General features: G+C 35.5%; 1 protein-coding gene across 10 annotated transcripts in view; it reads right to left on the reverse strand.

Moving 5' to 3' along the window:
- HERC1 (HECT and RLD domain containing E3 ubiquitin protein ligase family member 1) overlaps positions 1-22,174 on the reverse strand; it is a 189,597-nt gene that overhangs the window by 82,284 nt on the left and 85,139 nt on the right. For 7 of the 10 annotated variants that reach the window (XM_073877155.1, XM_073877154.1, XM_073877157.1 and 4 more), the window contains exons 19-25: positions 21,075-21,248; positions 18,029-18,143; positions 17,820-17,940; positions 15,434-15,605; positions 12,810-13,149; positions 12,209-12,329; positions 6,391-6,442 (exon numbers count right to left, since the gene is read on the reverse strand). In XM_073877155.1, the coding sequence (XP_073733256.1) occupies positions 6,391-6,442; positions 12,209-12,329; positions 12,810-13,149; positions 15,434-15,605; positions 17,820-17,940; positions 18,029-18,143; positions 21,075-21,248 (1,095 nt within the window). The remainder of the gene's footprint in view (positions 1-6,390; positions 6,443-12,208; positions 12,330-12,809; positions 13,150-15,433; positions 15,606-17,819; positions 17,941-18,028; positions 18,144-21,074; positions 21,249-22,174) is intronic. The other 3 variants (XM_073877161.1, XM_073877160.1, XM_073877158.1) reach the window with 1 other exon arrangement.

Genomic DNA, 22,174 nt, shown 5'->3' on the forward strand with positions numbered 1-22,174 from the left:
TTTCACTGTGTCATATGCATATTTATTGCAGGTTGTGAAACTCCTATATAGAGGAAGCAAAGTTTCACAGACAAGAATATATGAGATTTACTGTAAATGGTATCTATTTAAAATTACCAAGTGATGTCACAATAGTTGCTAGATATAATACCATTCGTTTTTGCCAGTGGGCATTTTCTAGACTAAATAGACAAAAACATTAGACAACAAATACGTTAATATGTTTGAACTCAACAACTGTCCAAGTCACATGCCAATATTAGCTTTAAATAAATGTGTAAATGTTCAGTTCTTACAAGCCTTGTCTTTTTTAATTTAATTGATCTCAGGTACATGAATTAGATTAATTATAATCCTTGGCTCATGATATACTCTCATCATTGGTCCATGCATGGCCTGCTTCTGTATTTATTTATAAAAAATGGGAACACAAGAACTAGAAAATTGATAGTAACTTATGTCTACCTCTCTGTTCCTCCTCCAACCCATCTCTCCCGATCTCCTCCTAGCTACGGTTGTCATCATTCCTAAGCTGGGCTTATCATTCCTTTGCTTTTATTAATGCTAAATATTGTTTTATTTTATATGTATTCATTCCCAAGACAAAGAATGTTTAGTTTTAGTAGGTTTTGACTTTATAAAAAAGTATCATTTCATGTAAATTTTTTGGGCATACTCTCTTCCAGCAATATAATACTGCCAATTCTCACTCACATTATTGCATGTCGCCATAGTTCATTTGTATGAATACTATATAATGTCCTATCACGTGAATATACCGAAGTTCTCTATTAGGAATGCATCTTAAGGTACCCAATAAAATATGCATTCCAAAACTTATATTTGTTGCTAACAAGATGAAATAGATTTGGGAAGAGAACTACTTAAACACTAATGCCCACAGAGAAAACAAATTAATACAATATTTACGCCTATTTCTGAATTACTACACTGGTGTCAGTAAAACCCTAGGACTTCAAAATTAGATGTAGAAATTCAGCTAATATTATAAAGCAACTAAAATAATTTCTAAGTATTCTACTAGAATAATTTAAAATGGCAACGAATATATGGTTTATCTGCCTTCCATGTTTCAGCAAGAATTCTTAAGATTAAAAAATGCTGAATTTTCAGTTTTACTGAGCATAAAAAATAATCAATCTGAAAAATTCCCCAAACTGTATAGCTGAGTATTTTTTCACATAAAATAGAAAAGAGTAAAAAAATCCAAAGAATAATGTCAAGGATGGATAATGTATTAAATTAAAAATGATATTTAAAGAATAAAGCAGAAGCTAATTTAAAAAAAAAGAAATAATCATTTTCCATTTCCTTAAGCACCCTAAATGCAGAATCTGGATATAGCCTTAACTTAGAAATGATAGTTTCTGGCTCTTTGCATTGAACTTCTTTGTTCAATAATAAAATTTCATAATAAAGAGTTCTTCTGTTTTCCAATACTTACAAATTACTGTGCAATGAGCTAGTGTTAGAACCACAGAAGTAAAAGGGACCTTGAAGATTATGTAGTCCTCAATTTCCAACTGAGGAAACAGACACTCAAAAAATTACCTGTTAAATTAATAACACTAATTCCTTAATTTTATGGGAGGGATGTGATCTTACATATTCCTGTTATTAGTCAACATCACAAGTCACTAGTCCATGGAAATGTCAATTGCCTGCCTACACAAAGGTCCAACTGTGAAGAATATACAGAGTGAACTGCTTTAATATACCCCAAAATGTTCTAGGAATGGGTAGGTAACCCATTCAAATCCTCTCTGTAAATTAAAAGCAGGGGCTAAAGCTTTTGTATAAAGAGTCAGAGAGTAAATATTTTAGGTTTTTCTGGGTCATAAAGGTCTGTGCTACAACCACTCAACTTTGCTCTTGTAGTAGGAAAGCGGTCATAGACAATATATAAACAAATGAGTGTGTGGCTGTGTTCCAAGAAAACCTTACTTACAAAAAAAGGTAGCAGATCAAACTTGGCTCACTAGGCATACTTTGCTGACCCCAATGTAAAAGATGCAATTTATTAGGTATAAGACCCAAACAAAACTTTGTATGACTAAAAGAAAGAACAAGAAAAACATGGTATGAAAGCATTAGGATAAATAAATAAAATAACTGTAACCCAAATATTTAGGCTGACATAAAAAATACTTTAAAACAAAAACTTAGGGTGCCTGGGTGGCTCAGCTGGTTGAGCAACTGCCTTCGGCTCAGGTCATGATCCTGGAGTCCCGGGATCGAGTCCTGCATCAGGCTCCCTGCTCGGCAGGGAGTCTGCTTCTCCCTCTGACCCTCTTCTCTCTCATGCTCTCTATCTCTCATTCTCTCTCTCTCAAATAAATAAAATCTTTAAATAAATAAAATAAAAATAAAAAATAAAAAAACTTACATTATGGAAATGAGAGATGAAAGAACTCTTAGTCTTTAAAAAACTTGTAACAACCTGATAACTTTGGTTTGTTCGATTTTGTTTAATCTGAATATAGGAAATACTGTGTCTGAAAAGAACAACAAAAGCTTCTATAAAGTAATTGTGACTAAGCCAGTTCTAAGTATTAATTCAGAGTCATCTACTATAAAAAGAAAATATAAAGTCCAGGAAAATTTTGAGATTGTTTACTTGTCCTTACAACTTTGGTTCTTAAATGGAATTTTCAAAATGAACATGGCAGAGCTGCAATACATACTTTATACATCATAAAATATGTAGGCAAGCTAAAAGGGGAAAAAAATTAAACATGCCATCATGTACTTGCTTGAAGCTCTTCTTTTTTCTGGGGCTCAACTGGCCAAAAAGGAGTAAATACACTACCACACAAGAATCAGAAGACAAAAGGAGAAATTTGATACAGGAGACAACATTTACATTTGCTCTTCTTTATATAATCTAATTTGAAATGCATAGTTACAACAGCATTTCACCCATACATGTCATACCATGAAACACACATGCTGATAAATGTTTCCAGTATTATTATAGCTGTAAAACCCTAACACTTTATTTAAAGACCTTGGGAATAAAAAAACCAAACCGTATAATATTTTAACTAAGAAGATTCCTGATGTTGCTTCTTAAATTGTTGCTTTGGTATCCGCACCATTTTTCACTGCATCAGCTTCAGCTTAACTATGAAAACTAAAGTATCTGCAAAAAGGTATCTTTCAGTGAAGGATGACCTCAGTTCTACACAACTATAGCAAGTCTTCTAAGTATTTATCAAAGTACCAAAGTACCGACACATTTAACAGGGTTTGTCAAAAATTCTGACAAGCTGCTATAAGAATTAAATGTGTTAATATGTTTTACGTGATCAGAACAATGACTGGCATATATAAGCAGTTTAAAGGTGTTTAAAGAATGCAAATGTCATATTATCTCTGAGGTGCTAAGCAGAAATGTGTTTCACCTATCTCTTTTTAAAGTAATTTATGACTTTTTTTGGTTTTAGAATTTAGCTTCCATGCCTCTAAAGAGCTGAGCAAGTTGACAGAGCTAAATTTATTTGCTCACTTTGCTCTTCTCCTTCCTATATGCACTTACTTGGCCCAACTATGAAAGCATGAATCCTAGTATCTCCAATGCCACATACTGAAACTATAGGCACCAGGCACTCCCAAGGAGGAGTAAGTCTTTGGAAGCACAATAAGGGCAGCTGAAATGTGTAGACAACCATTAGCTGTTATTGATACAGCCATTTAATTTCAGTAAATGGGACAAAATTAGACACTTATCTCTCTCCAATTTTTCTTATTAGGTTTTTAATAACTCAAGACCACTGAGGCTAATAATTACAAAAGCTATGTGAGGGAAAAAGTTTACACTTCCTCTTCAAAATATTGGAAAGGGGTAAACAAGTATGTAGAAGAATTCTCACTTAGCTGGACATCTGCTTGTCCTTCATAGCTCAAGTTAGAATCAGAATACCTAAAAGGCCCCGAACAGTTCTCAGATTTGGTGGGTTCATTTGCCCAATTGAAGATAAGCATACTGAGGCTTATGGCATCTGGTCCATATTGGCAATAAATAAGGAAAAAATAGGGTAGCCTATTTTACCATTATTTAAGAGCAAAACAAAACAAAAAAACCACCATGGTCAGAAGGTAGTCACTGAATATACTTGATCTTTAAAAATTCCTTTCAAAATATATTCTCCTAAATGTATTTTCAATGTTTGTTTCTTTTAGAGAAGGAAATCCATAATAAAACTATTAAGTGTACATTTTCATTGTTTAATCCACAAGCTCTAGGATTCATGAGATTGAAAACTACTTATTTTTGCTGCCCTTCCTAAAATAGTACTGCTCCTTTCTAGTCACCTATTCCTAGGAACAAAGCCATCAGCAGATTTTTTTCTCTGGGAACATTAAAATGTAATGATTACTAAGATAAATTGGTACCATATTAAGTGATATCATGAAAACTTATATAACTAGTTTGCCTCCCTATTATAATTTCCTAAGTGGGTAATTAAAAAAATTTTTTTCCATGAAGTCCTATATTTGCTTTTCTGTTTTCCACAAAATAAAGTTAAATTCCAACAGGTTAATAGATTTTTGGTACTACCTTGAGCTTTTTGGAGAAGGTGGTTTATCCACAAATAAAATTTGGATTAATGGCTTAGTTCATTTTATCTACTTAGATCTAAAACTACAGAAACGCCACATCTACTTACAGGATAATAGTTTAAAAAACTGAACAGGTAGTAACTCTAGGAGAGTAATTCTAAAGTATTAGAGTAATTCCTCCCAAGTTACTTACACTCAAATTCTAGGTTATGCTTAATTCAAAGATAAAGATACCACTTTCTGTTTTATTCTAAACATTAGTTTGCCACATGCTGTCATGGGTAATATAGACTAAATCTCACATTTATATTTCCATAAACAAGATAAGGATTTGAGAGAAAAGAATAATTTTAGCTAATGGACTATCACATATAAATATAATTAGTATAGTAGGAGGCTCTTACACTATAGACTGGATCCCTTATGCTACTCAGTAAGTTTGGAATCATCTTCTCTCTAGCACCAAATGATATGCATTCATTAATATACCCAGAAATTTTAGCAACAGGGCTCACCTGAGCTAACCAAAAATTTAATTCCTAAGTCAAGTGGTTAAGGAAAATAATTCTCTGGCTAATTATGGCACATGAACTGCCAATTTTCAGAGAATTAGAAAATAATAAAGTACATGCTGCACATTATACTAAACATCATTTAATTTTTTTCATATACAGATACCTTGTAATTTTTTTAGAAACCCAGCAGCTATGTTATAACCCAACAGGTAAGTTACAGTCTCCGAAGACTTTCCAATAAAGAAAGCACCAGTTCTAGTCATTATTCCTAATATTTCAGAAAAATCATTCTCTGTATTCTCATTAAAATTAAAGGACAAAATATTGTCATATTCTATAGAAGTACCAACATTTCCTCTAAGTTATAAGCACAAAAATGAAAAAACTGTATGTGCATTTCTTCTCCTCATTCCTCAGTTTTCCCTCATTTCTTGTTTTTTTTTCCTGTGGGGGGGGGAACCTAACATCCTGCCAAGGAAGCTGTGAAGAGAAGGGTTTCCTTCTGAAGTACAGAAGACTTAATATCACAGGAAAAAATTTTTCCCACAGGCTAAAAAACTGCCACTAGTGCCAACTCTTCACATCTCACATTTTCACAACCACAGTATAAATGGGTTCAATTAAAGTGCCAGTTAATAGAGAACAATATTTGGAGAGTTTTTAGTTTTCCTTGAATTCAGATTCTCTGAAACTGCTGTCCTTTCCATACATCTGTATATATAACCAAGAGTTAACTATATTATTCACTGAGATAGAGCTTCTAACAAACAAGCTTAACTCTCGATGACACTCTAAAATTGTTCCTCATGGGAAAATTTCTCCCCAGAAATCCTAAGTTCATGCCTTACATGCTTTATCTTATGAGGCAAAGAGTGCAAAAAGAAGTGGAAACTTGCTGAAAGTATGCATGGGTACGCAGGAGAGTGAATGGAGGAGAGTTCTCCCTGAAACACCTTTTAAACTATGGCAACTATACCAGTGAACTAAAACATGGCAAATCATGTACATAACCCCCCATAATATAAAGCATTGCTTCTGGAGTTCCACAGGACTTATTACAAAGTTAAAACACATGACAAATGAGAAACAAAACAGATTATTAACTCCTAGACATTTCTAGATTTTAAAAGGGTATAGATTTTAAAGAAAATGATCTTCCTTTTAAGTCTTCCAATTAAGATGTTTCTAAATTTGCTTCTGCAATAATGCTTCAACGACAATCATATCTAAATACATCAGAAATGAAAACAGCTACTTCATTTAACCAGATTTTTAATTTTTTAACACTTACCTCTCTTTCTATGAGATGATGCCAAATCCAAATCAACATTTCGTCTTCCACTCTATTGAGTTAAAAATAAGTAATAAAATTTAGTTGTGAAAAGTGCTTTAAGATTAAGATTTAATACAATATTAGAATAAAAATATAATTATAGCAATGTGCTACTTATTCACAAGTCAAGTCAGACTAACAATACAAAGCCTCTAAAAACCCACTGAAAACACCTCTAAGAAAGCCTAGGTACATAATCCTGAGATACTAAAACACAAAGTCAAGGTATACACTAACACTGCAAAGTAGCATAAGTTTTTCTTTGTTACCACCTTTTCTTCTTTGGAATCTTTGTCTTTTATTTTCCAAACACATTATGACCTTATTAATACCCTCTAGATGTCTAAAGCCCCCTGCGGTAAAGTCCCATTTTCAAAAATTATTACTTGTTCTATTCTCACTTTATGTTCTTTTCAAAAGCTCCACTAGTCTTGGCTAAGTGTTAAGAGGAGAAGAATCTGATGAATCCACACTAACAGAAAAATAACAGTCCTCAACCTTCTAGCAGTATTTTAAAAGATTTTTAAATGTTTTTAAAAGCCTGTTAAAGATAAAAATCTCAAACTGGTGAAACTGTATACAGCTCAATAAAAACAGTGAAGGCTTTCAGGAAGCCTTCTGTTTCTGCTGGGGAGCGGGTGTAGACAACTATCTGCTCTGCTCATACAGCCAACCAAACATAAACCATAGGTGGCTTATTTTCACGCAGACTTGACATTATAGTCTTAGGAATTTCATTCATACTCTAACATACAATAAAAAAAAAATTGGTGGCAAAGAAGAAAGGTTGCAGAAATGACAAAACAGACTCATTTAGGAAATGCCATTATAGAAAATTTTTACCTGGTTACACACAGACACATGTACCTACATTGTAGAGAAACACATTCTGTCTTACACACACATATACACCAAAAATAAGTATAGTGTCAGGCCATTTGGCACTGGACAAAACACCAAATGTCACAATAGTTCCCAAAGATATCACTGTGTCATGCAATAAACATTTTTATCACACAGTACCTCTATCATGAAGGCTCATGGAAGGAGTTTTATCTCAGGCCTCAGAACCAGAATTATCTGTGTTTCCCTTGAACAATTGGTCTGTACATATCTTTTTAGACACTGAATCATGTAAATCATGCTTTTCCTGTTTGGTGGCTCACCTTCAGCAGGACATCACAGGATATGTGCTGAGGTATACAAATCTTACCCAGGGCTTTATCTCTCAGCTTCTTTCAGCCCTAATTCATTAATCTAATTTATACCTTGATAAATTATTTTTCTACACTAAAACAAATCTTCTGTGAAATAAGGGGGAGAAGGAATAAATTAAGAGACTGTAGTACAAAATGTTGGCAAGTATGACAACTGTCAGTCAGTTAAACTGAGGTTTAATTAACTGTTTGCTGAGGTTTTTCTGTTTACTAAGCCAGAAAAGAAGATTTATGTATCATGTAACACTTTTTATAAAAGAAGGATAAAGATGGGGAGCCTGGGTGGCCCAGTCAGTTAAGCTTCTGACTCTTGGTTTTGGCTCATGATCTCAGGTCATGAGACTGAGCCCTGCACCGGCCTACACACTGAGTGTAGTCTGCTTGAGATTCTTTCTCCCTCTCCCTCTGCCCCACCCACTCATGCTCACTCACTTTCTTTCTAAAATAAAATAAATAAATCTTTAAAAAACATAAATAAAAGAAGGATAAAGACTTAGCATTAAGCTGGTTAACTTCAGTTATTTTAAGAAACCATTTCATTCATTCACAATTCAGAATAAATGAAATACTACTAGATATCAAGGATATGAATGATAATCCTAAATGACCTCAGACAAAAGGATAATATATTTTAACTGGAAAAACCCAAACTGCCCCCAGCTTGCTCCTCTTCATCTATACCAGGCTCTCTAAAACTGAAGCCTTAGCCCAGGTTTCCTTTCATCTGCAAAAGAATCTGCTCTGGTTCTAGACTTTCCAACCTCTTACAACACTATCTTTCTAAACATTCCATAACGAAAGATGATCAGGAGCAAACCTTTTCAAAAATGTGTTTATTAATCTTTTAAAAATTGTATGGAAACTAAATGTACAATCTTAGCAATTAAATCTGAAGTTCAAACCACCTCCATTGATCTTTCTATTGTTTTGAAAACATAATTTTCACAATGTTTTAAATTGTATTATCAAATTTGTGCTCCACAACAACCCAGCTGAGGTCAGTATAGCAGGTAGTTTTATTCCCCATTTCGGTCAGTATAGCAGGTAGTTTTATTCCCCATTTCAAAGATAAAGAAGCAAGGGCTCAGAAAAGTTAAATGTCTTGCCCCAGGTGAAGATCAACAGTAAATCATAAGCCTATTGTGACTCAGTCAGATTGCATTGTTTTCTAAAAGTATGTTGCTCTAACTACATCTCTCCTCATTTTTTATCTTTTCATTTCAATGGAAATGAATTATCAATCTTTTACAGTATGCTTGGCATATTATAAAAGATCAGGGCAACACAATAAACCAAGATCTTTTTTTTTTTTTAAAGATTTTATTTATTTATTTGACGAGATGTAGAGAGAGAGAGAGAGAGAGCACAGATAGGTAGAGCAGCAGGCAGAGGGAGAGGGAGAAGCAGGCTTCCTGCGGAGCAGGGAGCCTGACGCGGGGCTCGATCCCAGGACCCTGGGATCATGACCTAAGCCGAAGGCAGACGCTTAACGACTGAGCCACCCAGGCACGCCAAACCAAGATCTTCTAAGAGGTCTACTGGAAAGAAATATTAATAATACATAAATAAGTCCGACGTGAGACAACCCATTAGTGGTTCATTAGAGGTACTAACAAACTGCCACAGAAATAACTGGAGACTCACTGTGAGTAACGTTATCTTGGAAAGCTTTCTGGAAGAGTTGACATTTTGGCCAGTTCTTAAGAGAGAGATAGGACCCCCATCAACAAAGCCCAGGAGAAGAACATTTAAGACAAACAGTGCTTGCGCAAAAGCTCAAGAGGTATGTTTAGGGTCTGGCAGGTAGACTACCATGCCAAAAATGCAGATTACCACAGGGGTAACTGGCTCCAGAGGCAAGTAGGAAACATTTTCCAGAATCTCTAATTTCTGGGTAGGCAGTGCAGAGTCACTGAGTTTTCTGAATAGAAGGTAGCATGACAGCAAAGGTGTTGTTCCTGCGTGTATTTTCAAGAGCTCTAACTCTAGGAACAACGTCTAAGGAGAGGAACTGAAAAAAAGTAGGGAGATCAGTTTGAAAACTACCAGTCCAGGCAAAATAACAAAGACCTGAATTAAAGAGTAGAAAAGACAGAACGGGCACGGAAATTTTACCAAAGTAGATCAGACGGCAATTCAGTCATTAAAAACAAAACAGAACAAAACAATTTAGTGACTGCCTACTATGTGCCAGGCACTATACGTGCTTGCAATACAGCAGTAAATAAAACAGCAAAACTCCTGTCCTCAAGGAGCTTATATTCTAGTGTAGGCTAACAGAAACTGATAAACCAATATAATAAATAAGTAAATTATGTTAGGTCCTGTGGGGGAGAAAACAAAAACACAAACAAACCCCACAAGGCAACGTGCACAGGGAATGAATATGTGAAAAGGAGGGCAAACTGCAATTACAAACAGAGGGGTCAGGAGTGGCCTCACCGAAAAAGTAACATCAGAATGAAAAGTTGAAGTGAGGGAATTAGCCAGGCAGACAACAGTATTCTAGTGGGAAGAAACAGCTGGGTAAAGGCCCTAAGGGGAAGTTGTGTGGTATGTTCACAAAAAAGCCAAGAGGCCAGTATGGCAGAAGGAGAATCATCAATCATGAAGGACAGGAGAGAAGAGCTCAGAGTGATAGTGGGGCCAGCAAATGTAGTCTTGTAGGCCCTTGTAAGGCTTCTAAGCTAAGAAAAAGTGAAGTCACTGGAAGTTTTGAGAAGAGAAGTGACATGATCTGTGTTATTTTTGACAGGGTAGGGAGACTAGGTAAGGATACTGATCAGATTGGAAAAATAAACAGAGAGACATCTCAGAGACTGTAAGACTGGGAACATGAACTGGGAGAACAGAGATACAAATGATAATAAAGAATAAAAGGAAGAAAACAAATAAAAACATCATGATACAATGAAACCTGCTTAAAGACACTGTTGAGCTTTCCTCAGAGGAGGAATCTTTTATGCTTAGAAGTTTCTTTTAAACAACAGCTTTCTGTTCATGTAGCACGTTATATCTTTCAAAAATATTTTCATATCTATCATCTCAATTCACACAACAGAGAAATTTCAGAGCTAAAAATGGAGCTTATGTACCACTCAGTCCAAAAAACGAGAGTTTCTGTTTGAGCTGTTGTGTGACATGACCACAGTCTCACAGCTCTTCAGAAGTAGAATCAAGGCCAGAAGCCAAGTCTCACACATTGCCATCAATACAACAGGCACTAATAATCTCCTATCACACAATTCTCTGGAACACTAAGGCCCAGAGAAGTCAAGTAACACATATAGTTTATTCACGTACAAGATAGAGGAACAGTAAAACTAAAAATCCAGCTGTGAACTCCAAGTCCAAAGCTACTCAAATAGAAGGAATCTCTTAGACAGTTTTCACACTATAATTTACCTGTCACACTATAGCATACTTTACTTCCTACTTCTTAGGTAAATGACCATCTTGTCTGTAGTCCAGGTCCTGAAACTTTTTGGGTAGGTAACTGAGAGCTACTGAAAAATTTTAAGTAGAGGAGATATAAACAGACGTGTGAAATATGTGCACAATACGATGGGCACAAAACAAGAGGTTTGGAGGCTTCTGAACTAGTTCAAGCAGAAGAGAAGGAAAATTTGAAACAGAACAGTGGCAAAAGGGATGGAAAGGACATATTAGAAATATATTAAGGGTAAAATTTTCAAGACTTGACTAATTGAAGTATAGGGAGTGTGGGAGCTTGCAAAGATGAGAAAATAAGGAAAAGAAAAGGATGAATCCTGGGTAGTTAATAATACCACCTACTAAGGGAATAAAAGACAAGAAGATTTGAGAGAAAGATCAATTTATTTTTGGATAGGTTAAGATTGGGGTAACCTCGGGACGCCTGGGTGGCTCAGTTGGTTGGGTGACTGCCTTCGGCTGAGGTCATGATCCTGGAGTCCCGGGATTGAGTCCCGCATCGGGCTCCCTGCTCGGCGGGGAGTCTGCTTCTCCCTCTGACCCTCCCCCGTCTCATGCTCTCTCTCTCTCTCAAATAAATAAATAAAATCTTAAAAAAAAAAAAAGATTGGGGTAACCTCACTTGTTCAGGTGGATTGTCCATCAAGAAGTCAGATATATGAATTTGGAGTTTAGGAAGAAGTCAGAGCTAAAGACAGAAATCTGAGAGTCATTAACATATAGGTGGTAAATATCTATGCAATATAGTTATCTTATTTATCTTAAAAGTTCTTTTTTACTTTATTTTATAAGATTTTATTTATTTATTTGACACAGAGAGAGAGAGAGACCACAAGTAGGCAGAGCGGCAGGCAGAGGGAGAGGGAGAAACAGGCTCCCCGCCAAGCAGGGAGCCTGATGTGGGACTGGATCCCAGGACCGCAGGATCATGACCTGAGCCGAAGGCATATGCTTAACGACTAAGCCACCCAGTGCCCCTTAAAAGTTCTTTTTTAAAAAGCTCTTATATGTCTAAGACAAACATATATTACTTACTGTCACCAAAGTCTTATGTATCTATACCCTGAAAACAAAAATCCCTCTTTACTGAATCTAGGTATACCTACCAGTGCGTAACCCTCTTCATCTGATTCAGGCTGAGACAAATCAGATTCACTCCTTGATTTGATCAGTCTGTAATTTGGACTCGCGTGGACTAGCCGGCTCTCTGCAGTAAGACTTTCACTCCTGTCTCATATGCACAAAGAAAAGTTTTTCAATTTGGGATTGTTAGTGAACATAAAATTGAATGGAATTAGCAGCATAGAGATAATACACACATACAGTGAGGAGTAATTATATCTGTCAATGGGAAATCCTGACTCTTGTGTAAGCACAAAGCCCTTTATAATTACACCAAAATAATCTGCATACCACTACAGTACAGAGATGCTGCAAATAACTTCATATGTTTGTCAACTGCTGTTGTTTATATGTATGAAAAATTGTGCCTCGTTTAATCAGAAATGTATGTTCCAGGCTGAATCAGTGTCACTCTTTACATTACTTTAATACATTAATACATTATTTCACCCTACTCAACTTGTATTTCCTCCTCCGCGTCTGTATTAATTTCAGAAGATCACCACATCTTTGAGAATAAAGTATTTCAATGCATAAAGTAACAAAGGGGGTCAAGTAATATTTTAAGTTTCTAGTCAGTCCCACCTGGTCATAAGTCCACCCCCTTCAGAGGCACTTGTTGAAGGCTGCTGCAACTGTCCTTCTTCCTTTCGCTTCTGAAGCTCATCAATCACAGGACTTACTCCTAATATTAACAGGGCACACCGATGGATCACAGAGTTGCAGGCAGCAGTGTATACATCCTGACCCTCAGGAAGGTCTGTGCTGACCCTTCGCTCTTGCTGAGACTGAGGAGGTGGATCATCAGCTCGAGCCCCAGACCCTGCCCCACTGTTCATTCTATCTCGATCTCGGCTACGAGCTACTTCACGGGCTGAGAGGAAACACTGAAAGATTTCTGTAACATGCAACACAAAAACAAGGTCTTAACACATGGGGAGAGAAGAGCAAAGAAAATAACAATAAAAATAGTCATAAAGTTTGGATCAAAAACTTATTGAAAGAGGGAAAAATTATTTTTTAGACATTAAATACCGATAGTTACTAAGTTAAAATTATATTAAATACATGTAAAATATTAAACTTCACCAAAAATTACAATAGGAAATACCTATGCCTTTACAGAATTTAGATTTGATTTATTCTATTTCTACTCTTATTAATGAGTTAGATCAGTGCTTTCCAAAGTGTGGCCCCAGACCAGAAACATCAACATTATCTGGGTACTTGTTAGAAATGCAAATTACTGGGCTCATCCCAGACTTTCTGAATCAGAAACTATAGGCATGGGGCCAGCAATCTGTGTTTTAACAGATCTTCTACGTGATTTTGAGGTCCACTAAAGTTTCAAAACTACAGGGTTAGATAAAAATAACTGTGTTAGTTCTGAGATGTTCGTAACCTTGGTATGGCAAATGTCAGGTTACAAAAGAAACATAAAATTTAAGTTGCATTAGTTATGAAAAGCCCCCTTTCCCCTTCTAAAGTCTATATAATTCCTGACATCTACACTTTGCTGTATCTCAAACACAAAAAGTACAACCACTAAAGTTCTTTGCTGAAACTGAACATGGTTATAATACACAGCCAAGATTGCCTCCAGAGTCAAGTGGCATCACCAAGAATGTCTGATACCAGCCCTTCCCGATTCACAAGTGTAAAGTCACTGAGTTTAATAAGGTTCTGATGCAGTGGTAGATACTTCACAATAGGAAAGGAATTTTTTGCTCAAATTTTGAGTGAAAACAGTATTCTTATTGGGAATCCAAGCAGAAAAGTTGGTAAAATACTAGATTCATCTCTTAATACTGAAGTACAAACTTTAAAAATGGATTTTATATGTATATTTTATAGAATTATTATAGCAATGTTTTCATATGCTCTTTAAAGTCTCTTATTTTCTGCAAAAATCACAGCAACAAACTCAAGAGTACAAAGCTGGAAATCAGTTAAAGTAATTAAGAGAATGGTCACTGGAATTTTGGGCATATCTCACTCTAATTCCAGCTGCTACTAACGGTGGCCCTAGGCACATAATTTTGCCTCCTTAAACCTCAGTTTGCCCACACAAAAGGGTAAGGACTAGTGTGCATCTCATTAGACTGTTGTGAGGATTATCAGCTAATCTATGAGAAGGATTTCACCCAGTGCCCAGCAGGTAATACAGGTGCTCAGAAACCACAGCTGGTTTAAAAATTACTACTCCCTGGACAACTATTACGCTTTCTTTTACTATAACTGAGGGTTATATTTTGTTACTGTGTTTTCCCCTTTGGACTTTGCTTTCCAGAATTTCTAAACTAAGTTTTAAGTTTAACTGCAAAAGTTCCTTCAGCCTAGGTTTTTAAAATATAATTATTCTCCCTCCCCATCTCCAATCCCCTTTTTCCTCTTTTTTTTTTTTTTAATGGTTTTTGGTTTGGGGGCCACCTCCAAATCATTTTAGAAGTATGCAGAACACAAATAAACTGATAACAAAATAAGTATCAAATTGATATATACAGACAATCCTAATACAAATGCAAAGCTAGCCATAATATTTTAGTCTACAAAGTGAATAAACATTTTAACTTGAAATAGCCAAATCACTCAAAAGATACTAACAAGTGTTTAAAAACATTGATATTTCCTTTTAAACACCTAAATGATTACCTTTAAAAATTATCTGTTGCCTTGGAATATACAAGTATTAAAAGTGTTATTCACCCAGCCAATGGTATTCTCATGTATATTCTTGCTCTCTACTGACCATGGCTGTAGTCAGTGGGTAAAATTTATAATTTTAAGTGTAACATGTGAAAAATAACTAGGCTCTCCTAATAAGTGCAGAAAGGGCTCTCTTCCTCACCACACAGAGGTTGGCCAGGCCTATGGACAAACTGGTACCCTCGAAAACAAACTCTGAATGACAATATCCAATCACTCATGGGCATCATGTCATACATAAGACTCAGTGGAACAGTTACTATTTCTAAAAGCCTGCTTTCAGAGTTTTTCAGCCCCAAACATGCAATCCAATAGCTTCAAAATGGAACTAGCACAGTTTTAAGAGCTGAAACATTAGCTAATGTAAATTGAGATCACCAGTAGAATATTAGATCCTTTTAGAAAACCCGTAGAGAAATTTTTGCCTTTCTCTTCTCCAGTCAGTTCCCCTGACACGAAGAATGCCACAATGTGTATCTGTGAAGTAAGAAGGGTGTACTCACTGCCGGCTGTCATCACTTCATGTTCCCGTTCTTCTTCTTCATCCTCTGGCTCAGGATGCCCCTCCTCCCGGTCTCGCTCAGCCTGTTCTTCCATTTCAGCTTCTTCATCAATGGTCCGGGTAAATGAATGCTCCTGAGGATCAACATCTGCAGAGTCTTGGTTTTCCGAGACCTTAAAGAAACAGTCAAAGCTACACTGAATATTTTTTTCAAAAACTCGGAAAATTTTATTAAAACCTTGACTTCTTTATCATGGAAAATACTGTTAATATCAATAACACATGAATTTTACTACAAAAACCCAAAAGATACACTGGATAAGTCTGAAAAGGTTAGAAAGAATGTATGTACACAAAATATGTATAGAGACACCTATATGCCCTCCTATCCTCAGTATTTGATTAGAATGTCATGTTATAAGTTGATTCAAATTTATATTGCTATTCAGCTTTAAACTACAGAGCTGCAACTTAAAATGAGTTGACTGTAAAACCAAGCATAAAAGGTAATTTAAGAACATGAATTTTTATACCATCCAGTCTCCCTCAGGCTGTATATGTTATTATTACTCTGTATAAATGTTTAACAATTCTAATTTAAAACAGTATTTTTTTTTACTTTTTTTTTTTTTGGTGAGAACATTTAAGCTCTCTCTCTTAGCAAATTTCAGTTATACAAACAGTATTGTTTTTCATTTTTTTTAATTTAAAAATTTTTTCTTTACTTTGCTTTCCCCTGAAAAATAAAAAATTAGAAATTAGTATTATTTCCCACAGTGGTTAAGCTACCTAGCAGTCATCTAGAGGACAGAGTCCTTGCAACAGATATTAAGAGCCTCACAAATACCATCATAGTATATATCATCTCCCCCACAAATTTTAGTATAAAGTACAAGTGAAAATTTTTATTTAATGCATAATAAAAGTTATTTTGTCATTGGGATGCCTCGGTGGCTCAGTCAGCTAAGCGTCTGCCTTCAGCTCAGGTCATGATCCCAGGGTCCTGGGATTGAGTCCCACATCGGGCTCCTTGCTCAGCGGGAAGCCTGCTTCTCCCTCTGCCTGCCGCTCTCTCTGACAAATAAATAAATAAATTAAAAAAAAAAGTTATTTTGTGACTGACAGCCAGTAAATAACTTAAGAATTTCATACAGATGGGGATACTGAGCAGTCAGTCAGACTCATACAATGTGTAAGTCACTTATCCCCATAATATGAAGTTTCAAATCTGGGCCACAACAAAATGGTAAATTAATACATTTCATGGACTTTCAAGATCACTAACAAATAGATCCACAAATACTAAATCAGTGCATGCCAAAAGAATATTATGATACAAATGCAGAGATAGACTTTGGTTTTTAAAATCTAAGATCTCAATAACAGTACAAAGCATCTAACGTATAAAGTTTTAAAGTAAGCATTTCTGAAGGTGATGTATAATCCAGGCTTGTAATTAAAGGATCATATTATCAGGATTACCAAGCACTTTAGAAATCACCTATTTTTGTTGCAAGAAAAACTTCTGGAGCATTCCTTTTTTTCTTTTTCTAGAGAGAGAGAGAGAGCATGCGCGAGAGCGCAAGCAGGGTGAGGGGCGGGAGGGGGAGGAGGGAGAGAGAATCCCAAGCAGGCTCCATGCCCTGTGTGAAGCCCTATGCTGGGCTCAATCTCATGACCCTGAGATCAAGACCTGAGCTGATACCAAGAATCGGACTTAACTGACTGAACCACTCAAGCATCCCACTTCTGGAGCAGTCTTAAGAAAAAGTTTCAATCTTAACCACCAGTGGTAGACAACTCTAATTATGAGAAGGTTCTCTTCCTTATATTCAGCTAACAGTGATTCTCCATTCAGTTGTGACCCTTAGGTGCTACCTACGCCCTCTGGAACAAGAAACACACTTATTTCCTCTGCTACAGGGAAGCTTTATTTTTAAGGCAGCTATCAAGTGACTCCCTTTTTCAATTCCCTAGGCTAAACATTTTTGACACTTCCAGTTCTTATATAATGTGACTTTCAGACCTTTCAGCAATCCAAGGTAGCTTTTGTTAATGTCCCAAACAGGATAATTCAAATATGGTCTAATCAGCATAAAATAAAGGAATAATATTTCATATGCTTTGCACAATGCAATTTGTTATTACTTATACAGCCTATGAATATACAAATTTTCTTAGCAGCCATATCACTTGATAAATGTGGGTTAAATAAATACCAAATTCTTTACTCGTCCAATTTTTTAACTATATAAAGAAGTATGTACTCAATATTTATTGAACATCTGCAATAATCAAAGCACATTTTTTTTTCCTCACATAAACCAATATGGAGCTATCTCTCACAGCTTGCAGAAAAACAGAAATTAACTGATTTCCAACTTTACCCATCTGTCTCGTGATGATGACCTGGTCTGAATAAGTTCAAGGTTCTTGCAAGCAAGTAAACGACTTCGAACTTTGTACACACAACGGTACACTTCTGATAAGCTTTTACCAGGTTGATATCTAAATAAAGAACCAAAATAGAAAAGTTACCTAATTTCTAACATCATGAGAGCAAATGTTTGTCTGAGGATAGTTTTAAGTTACTTGCCGGCTTTCTCCACATGCTTGGCTAAGTAAATTTGTGTGTTTCAGAAGTGCTGCAAGAACAAATCTAGACACAGTGTCCAAGAGTGACTCATTACTTAAAGTTGCACTGTCCCAATCTGAAAACAAAAATGATGCATTGACGTTTAAAAGGGCTCAGAAAACCGTTCAGAGTAATTTTATTTTTAGTAATCCAACATCTGAATGGTATCATTTTCCTAAACATTATTTAACAAATGCACCTACTAGATACCAGGTATTGTTCCTTGTGCTAGGGATATATCAGTTAACAAAACTAAGTCCCTGATCTCACAGAGTTTATTTTCTAGCTGGGGGAGAGGGGCACTAATAAATACAAAAATTAATACAACAGGAAAGTACTATAGAGAAAAATAAAGCAGTCTGGGATTACTATTTTATATAGGCTGGTTTGCGAAGGTCTTGGATAAGGTACAAGTGAGCAGAGATGTAGACGAAGTTAGGGAAGGTGCCATACAGAAACAGTGTCCCCTCAGAAAAAACTAGTGTAGAGGCTCTAAGGCAGGTTAAAGGAGGCCACTGTGGCTGGAACAAAGCGTGCATGCACAAGTGGTAGGAGACATTAGAAAGTTGGCTGGAAACCAGATCATACAGGGCCTTGCAGGCCACTGCAAGTCCTTTAGATTTTACTCTGAGGGAAATGGGAAGCACCATTAGAAGGCTTTGAACAGAGGTACAATATGATCTGACTCATGTTTTAAAAGGCAGACTCTGATTGCTGAGTGGTGAACTAGACAGGAACAGCAGTACTGCAGTAATTCAGATGAGAAATGATGGTGGCTCAGACCACAGCATTAACAGCGGAGGTAGTGAGAAATGGTCAGATTCCAAATGCGTTTGAAAGGTAGAGCTGACAGGATTTGTTGACTGATCAGATGTGCGAATACGAGAGAAGTCAAAGTTGACTAGAAATGTACTTAAAATGTGGTTGGCATTTACTGAGACAGGAAGAACACTTTTGGAAAACAAGGAACTGAAATCAGGAGTATGGTTTTGAGTACTGTCTTTTAAGCATCCTCGTGGAGATACTGAGTAAACCAGTCAAGAGAGGACATATCTGGTATTTGAAGCCGTGAATTAGATATTGTGAATACCATTAATAAAATGAAATGCATGGGGTAAGAAATGAAACATTTGGACACACATGAGTACATGCAACAGAAAACCAAAATCACAGCATTAGATGATGAGCACTAGGCAGCTGTTTTAATTCCATGCTGGCATACTACTACTGTATTTTAAAACTGCAGTACATTCGGTAGATTCCAAATGGGGGTGGGAGGTTTACTGTCTGCTAAACTCTTGTTAATTTGACAGATTTACCTTGCTACTTAAAAATAAAACCAAACAAACAAAAAACACCCATGGAAAATACCAAGCCCCAAGTTAAGTTTATTTGTTCTTAATACCTTCTTAAAACTCCTATCTCAAGAGATAAAATTTTACATCTTGGTTTTCCAGTCATTTTTGTATGCTTAGGGAAAAAAACTAAATTCAGACCTACCTATTTTACAGGCAAAACAAAACAAAACAAAAACCCTGACAATGTAAACATGCCTGATTTTAAGGAAATTTTATAGGCCACAGAGAATCTTAAAATGATAGACTATATTACATAAAAATTTTTCCACATTAGGTTCATGAGAAATCACCTGTTCCAAGGGAATGCTTGCTATTCTGACAGCTATGACCTAACATCAAACATGACCCATTTCAAGGAAGCTAATGCTCAATTTAAAATGTAAACTAAAGTAAGACCCCCTGCTGTGTTTCCACATTAGTAGATTATACTCCTATACATTTTTTAAAGTAATGGGTTCTTTCCTTCATTAAAGTTATGGTCATATCATATCAAGCACTACAGAATGTTTCCACTATTCAGGTATAGTCTAAGCTGCAGTATATAAGCAATTCAGGAAATGGAGCCATAAAATGAGTTTTTAATTCATTTTATGTTTATATCTAGCTTTTTAAGGTTCTAACTGCAATTAAAAAGATGATATAAAAGAAAACCTAACTGCACATTCCAAGAAAATGAATGCAAGTATGAGAGAATATCAGAGAATACAACTTAGAAAGTACATTTTTTTTCTCCTCCATTACCATACTTTTCTACTTCTGCTTGAAGTCAACACAATATAGAATGCATGAACAATATATGAATTGTAAACTGGATGAAATTAAACTTTCAAAGGTATCACATCTCAATGTTATTTTAAAGATCTGAACAATATGCACCTCATTTCATTTTTATTACACAAAATAAAAGACAATAAAAGGTAAAAATGTATCTACTTTTACCATTTTTATCACAGGAGGAAGACAATTCAAAGAAATAGGTGGAAACTAAAAATATGACAAGAAAAAATACCATGGAGAAAGACAACTTACATATACTGGATTCTGAACAATCAAGGTCACTGTTAAAAATAAAAACATGGGAACTAAAAAGAAATCAGGTGATCTTTTGAAAACCTGTAAAGTTTATTTTATTAATCAATTAATATCGGAAACTGAAATACCACTACATACTTGCATAGCACTTTAGTACTGTACTTCATAGTTCATCTTATTTCAAATTGATAGCCTCACCAGCACTCTGTAAGAAGCAAGTGTTTCACAGAGAAGGAAAATGACCAGGCCTAGAGCTTAGAGTTCTACATATACATCCCTTTAGTTCTTATCCCAGGACTTGCAAAGGGAAGAGATTCATTAAACAAATTCTTAAACTAGACTCATGCTGCAGGGACTCTTTAAGTAAAATGTTTGCCTCTGGATTTGTCTTTTATATAAATCTCGCACAGTAGGTTTGCTTCAAGTGGGATATATACTTAGAGTGTTTTACACAAAGAGGAAAAAGAAATTTGTTTAATGTGATTTGTAAAATACTTTTTTCTATAAAAAAAGGAATAGAGTGAGCCCTGTTACTTTCGATTTACATATATTACATATATATTAGTCAATATTATAAGCCATCTCCATATTTACCAACTTTGTCCTCTTCATCTTACCTTTACTAACAGCATAATCCTGCATGTTGATCCAAAGGCTTCTCGCAGGCTCTTTTGAACAACCCAATGCCAAGTCTACATACACAGCAATTTCAGGCCGCAGTTTGTAATCAAAAGGCTTCTGTTCTTCGTTGCCTGAAAGAGCTACTTCTAACAGGCAACTCATACATTTATCTAAAAATAATTATTCAAGTACCAATTTTAAGCCTGAACAATTTTGGTGCTACAAATAAAATCTTAATCACTTTTATTTAATCCATATTTAATAATACATTTCAAACCATTTTAAGTAGATGTACAAAGGTAAAGTCCTTTAACATTTCTCAATGAGAAGTAATATCACCACCCCTTTCAATCTCCTCCAGAAGGATGTGTGACCAAACGTAACCCCCAGGGAGGAGTTCTGGCATTCTGGTAGGCAGGCGCCAGGGAAGCTACATGTCCTATGCGTGTAGCACAGGTCTGGAGAACTCTTTTGTTCAAAATGGAATGATGTCCTCACTGAGAAACACGGGACCACTGGGAAAGAGACTAGACAAGAACTTTTTCTTTTTTCTAGACTTAAGGGAAAATAATCAGTTAAGTATGACTCAAGAGAGAGCAAAGATACCATGAACAGTTTCTCTACTGATATTTACATTTGTTCAAGTGATTCCTAACTTTTTAATGGGACATTGTGGCATTCAGAATTCATTTTCCATTACAAAAAAAATATAGCTAAATGATAGGTTTGGGGATTAATACCAAAAGTCAATTTAACCTATAATATAACTGAATTATCCTGTATTTACAATTTTACAAAGGACAATACCCTTTTCCTAATACATGCAAGTATTTAAACATAAAATGTAATATTTTAATAGCTTCATGATTTTATAATTTTAAAAACTGAAAGATAACATTTAAAACTGAAATTTATTCATACTAAAGGCCAGTTAATTCACTAAAGTAAATATAATAGAAATATGAGGAAGGTAGAGATAAAGATACTTTTGTCCTCAAGAGGACATTTGCAACTATCACAGAACTAAACACTGACAGCACTGGAACCATGTTTATAATGTTAAACATTCCCTGAAAAACCATTTTACTTTCCTTGA

The sequence above is a fragment of the Callorhinus ursinus genome, unplaced genomic scaffold, assembly GCF_003265705.2.
Source record: "Callorhinus ursinus isolate GAN/ISIS: 27379988/994484 unplaced genomic scaffold, GSC_fseal_2.0 scaffold25, whole genome shotgun sequence".
Lineage (NCBI taxonomy): Eukaryota > Metazoa > Chordata > Mammalia > Carnivora > Otariidae > Callorhinus > Callorhinus ursinus.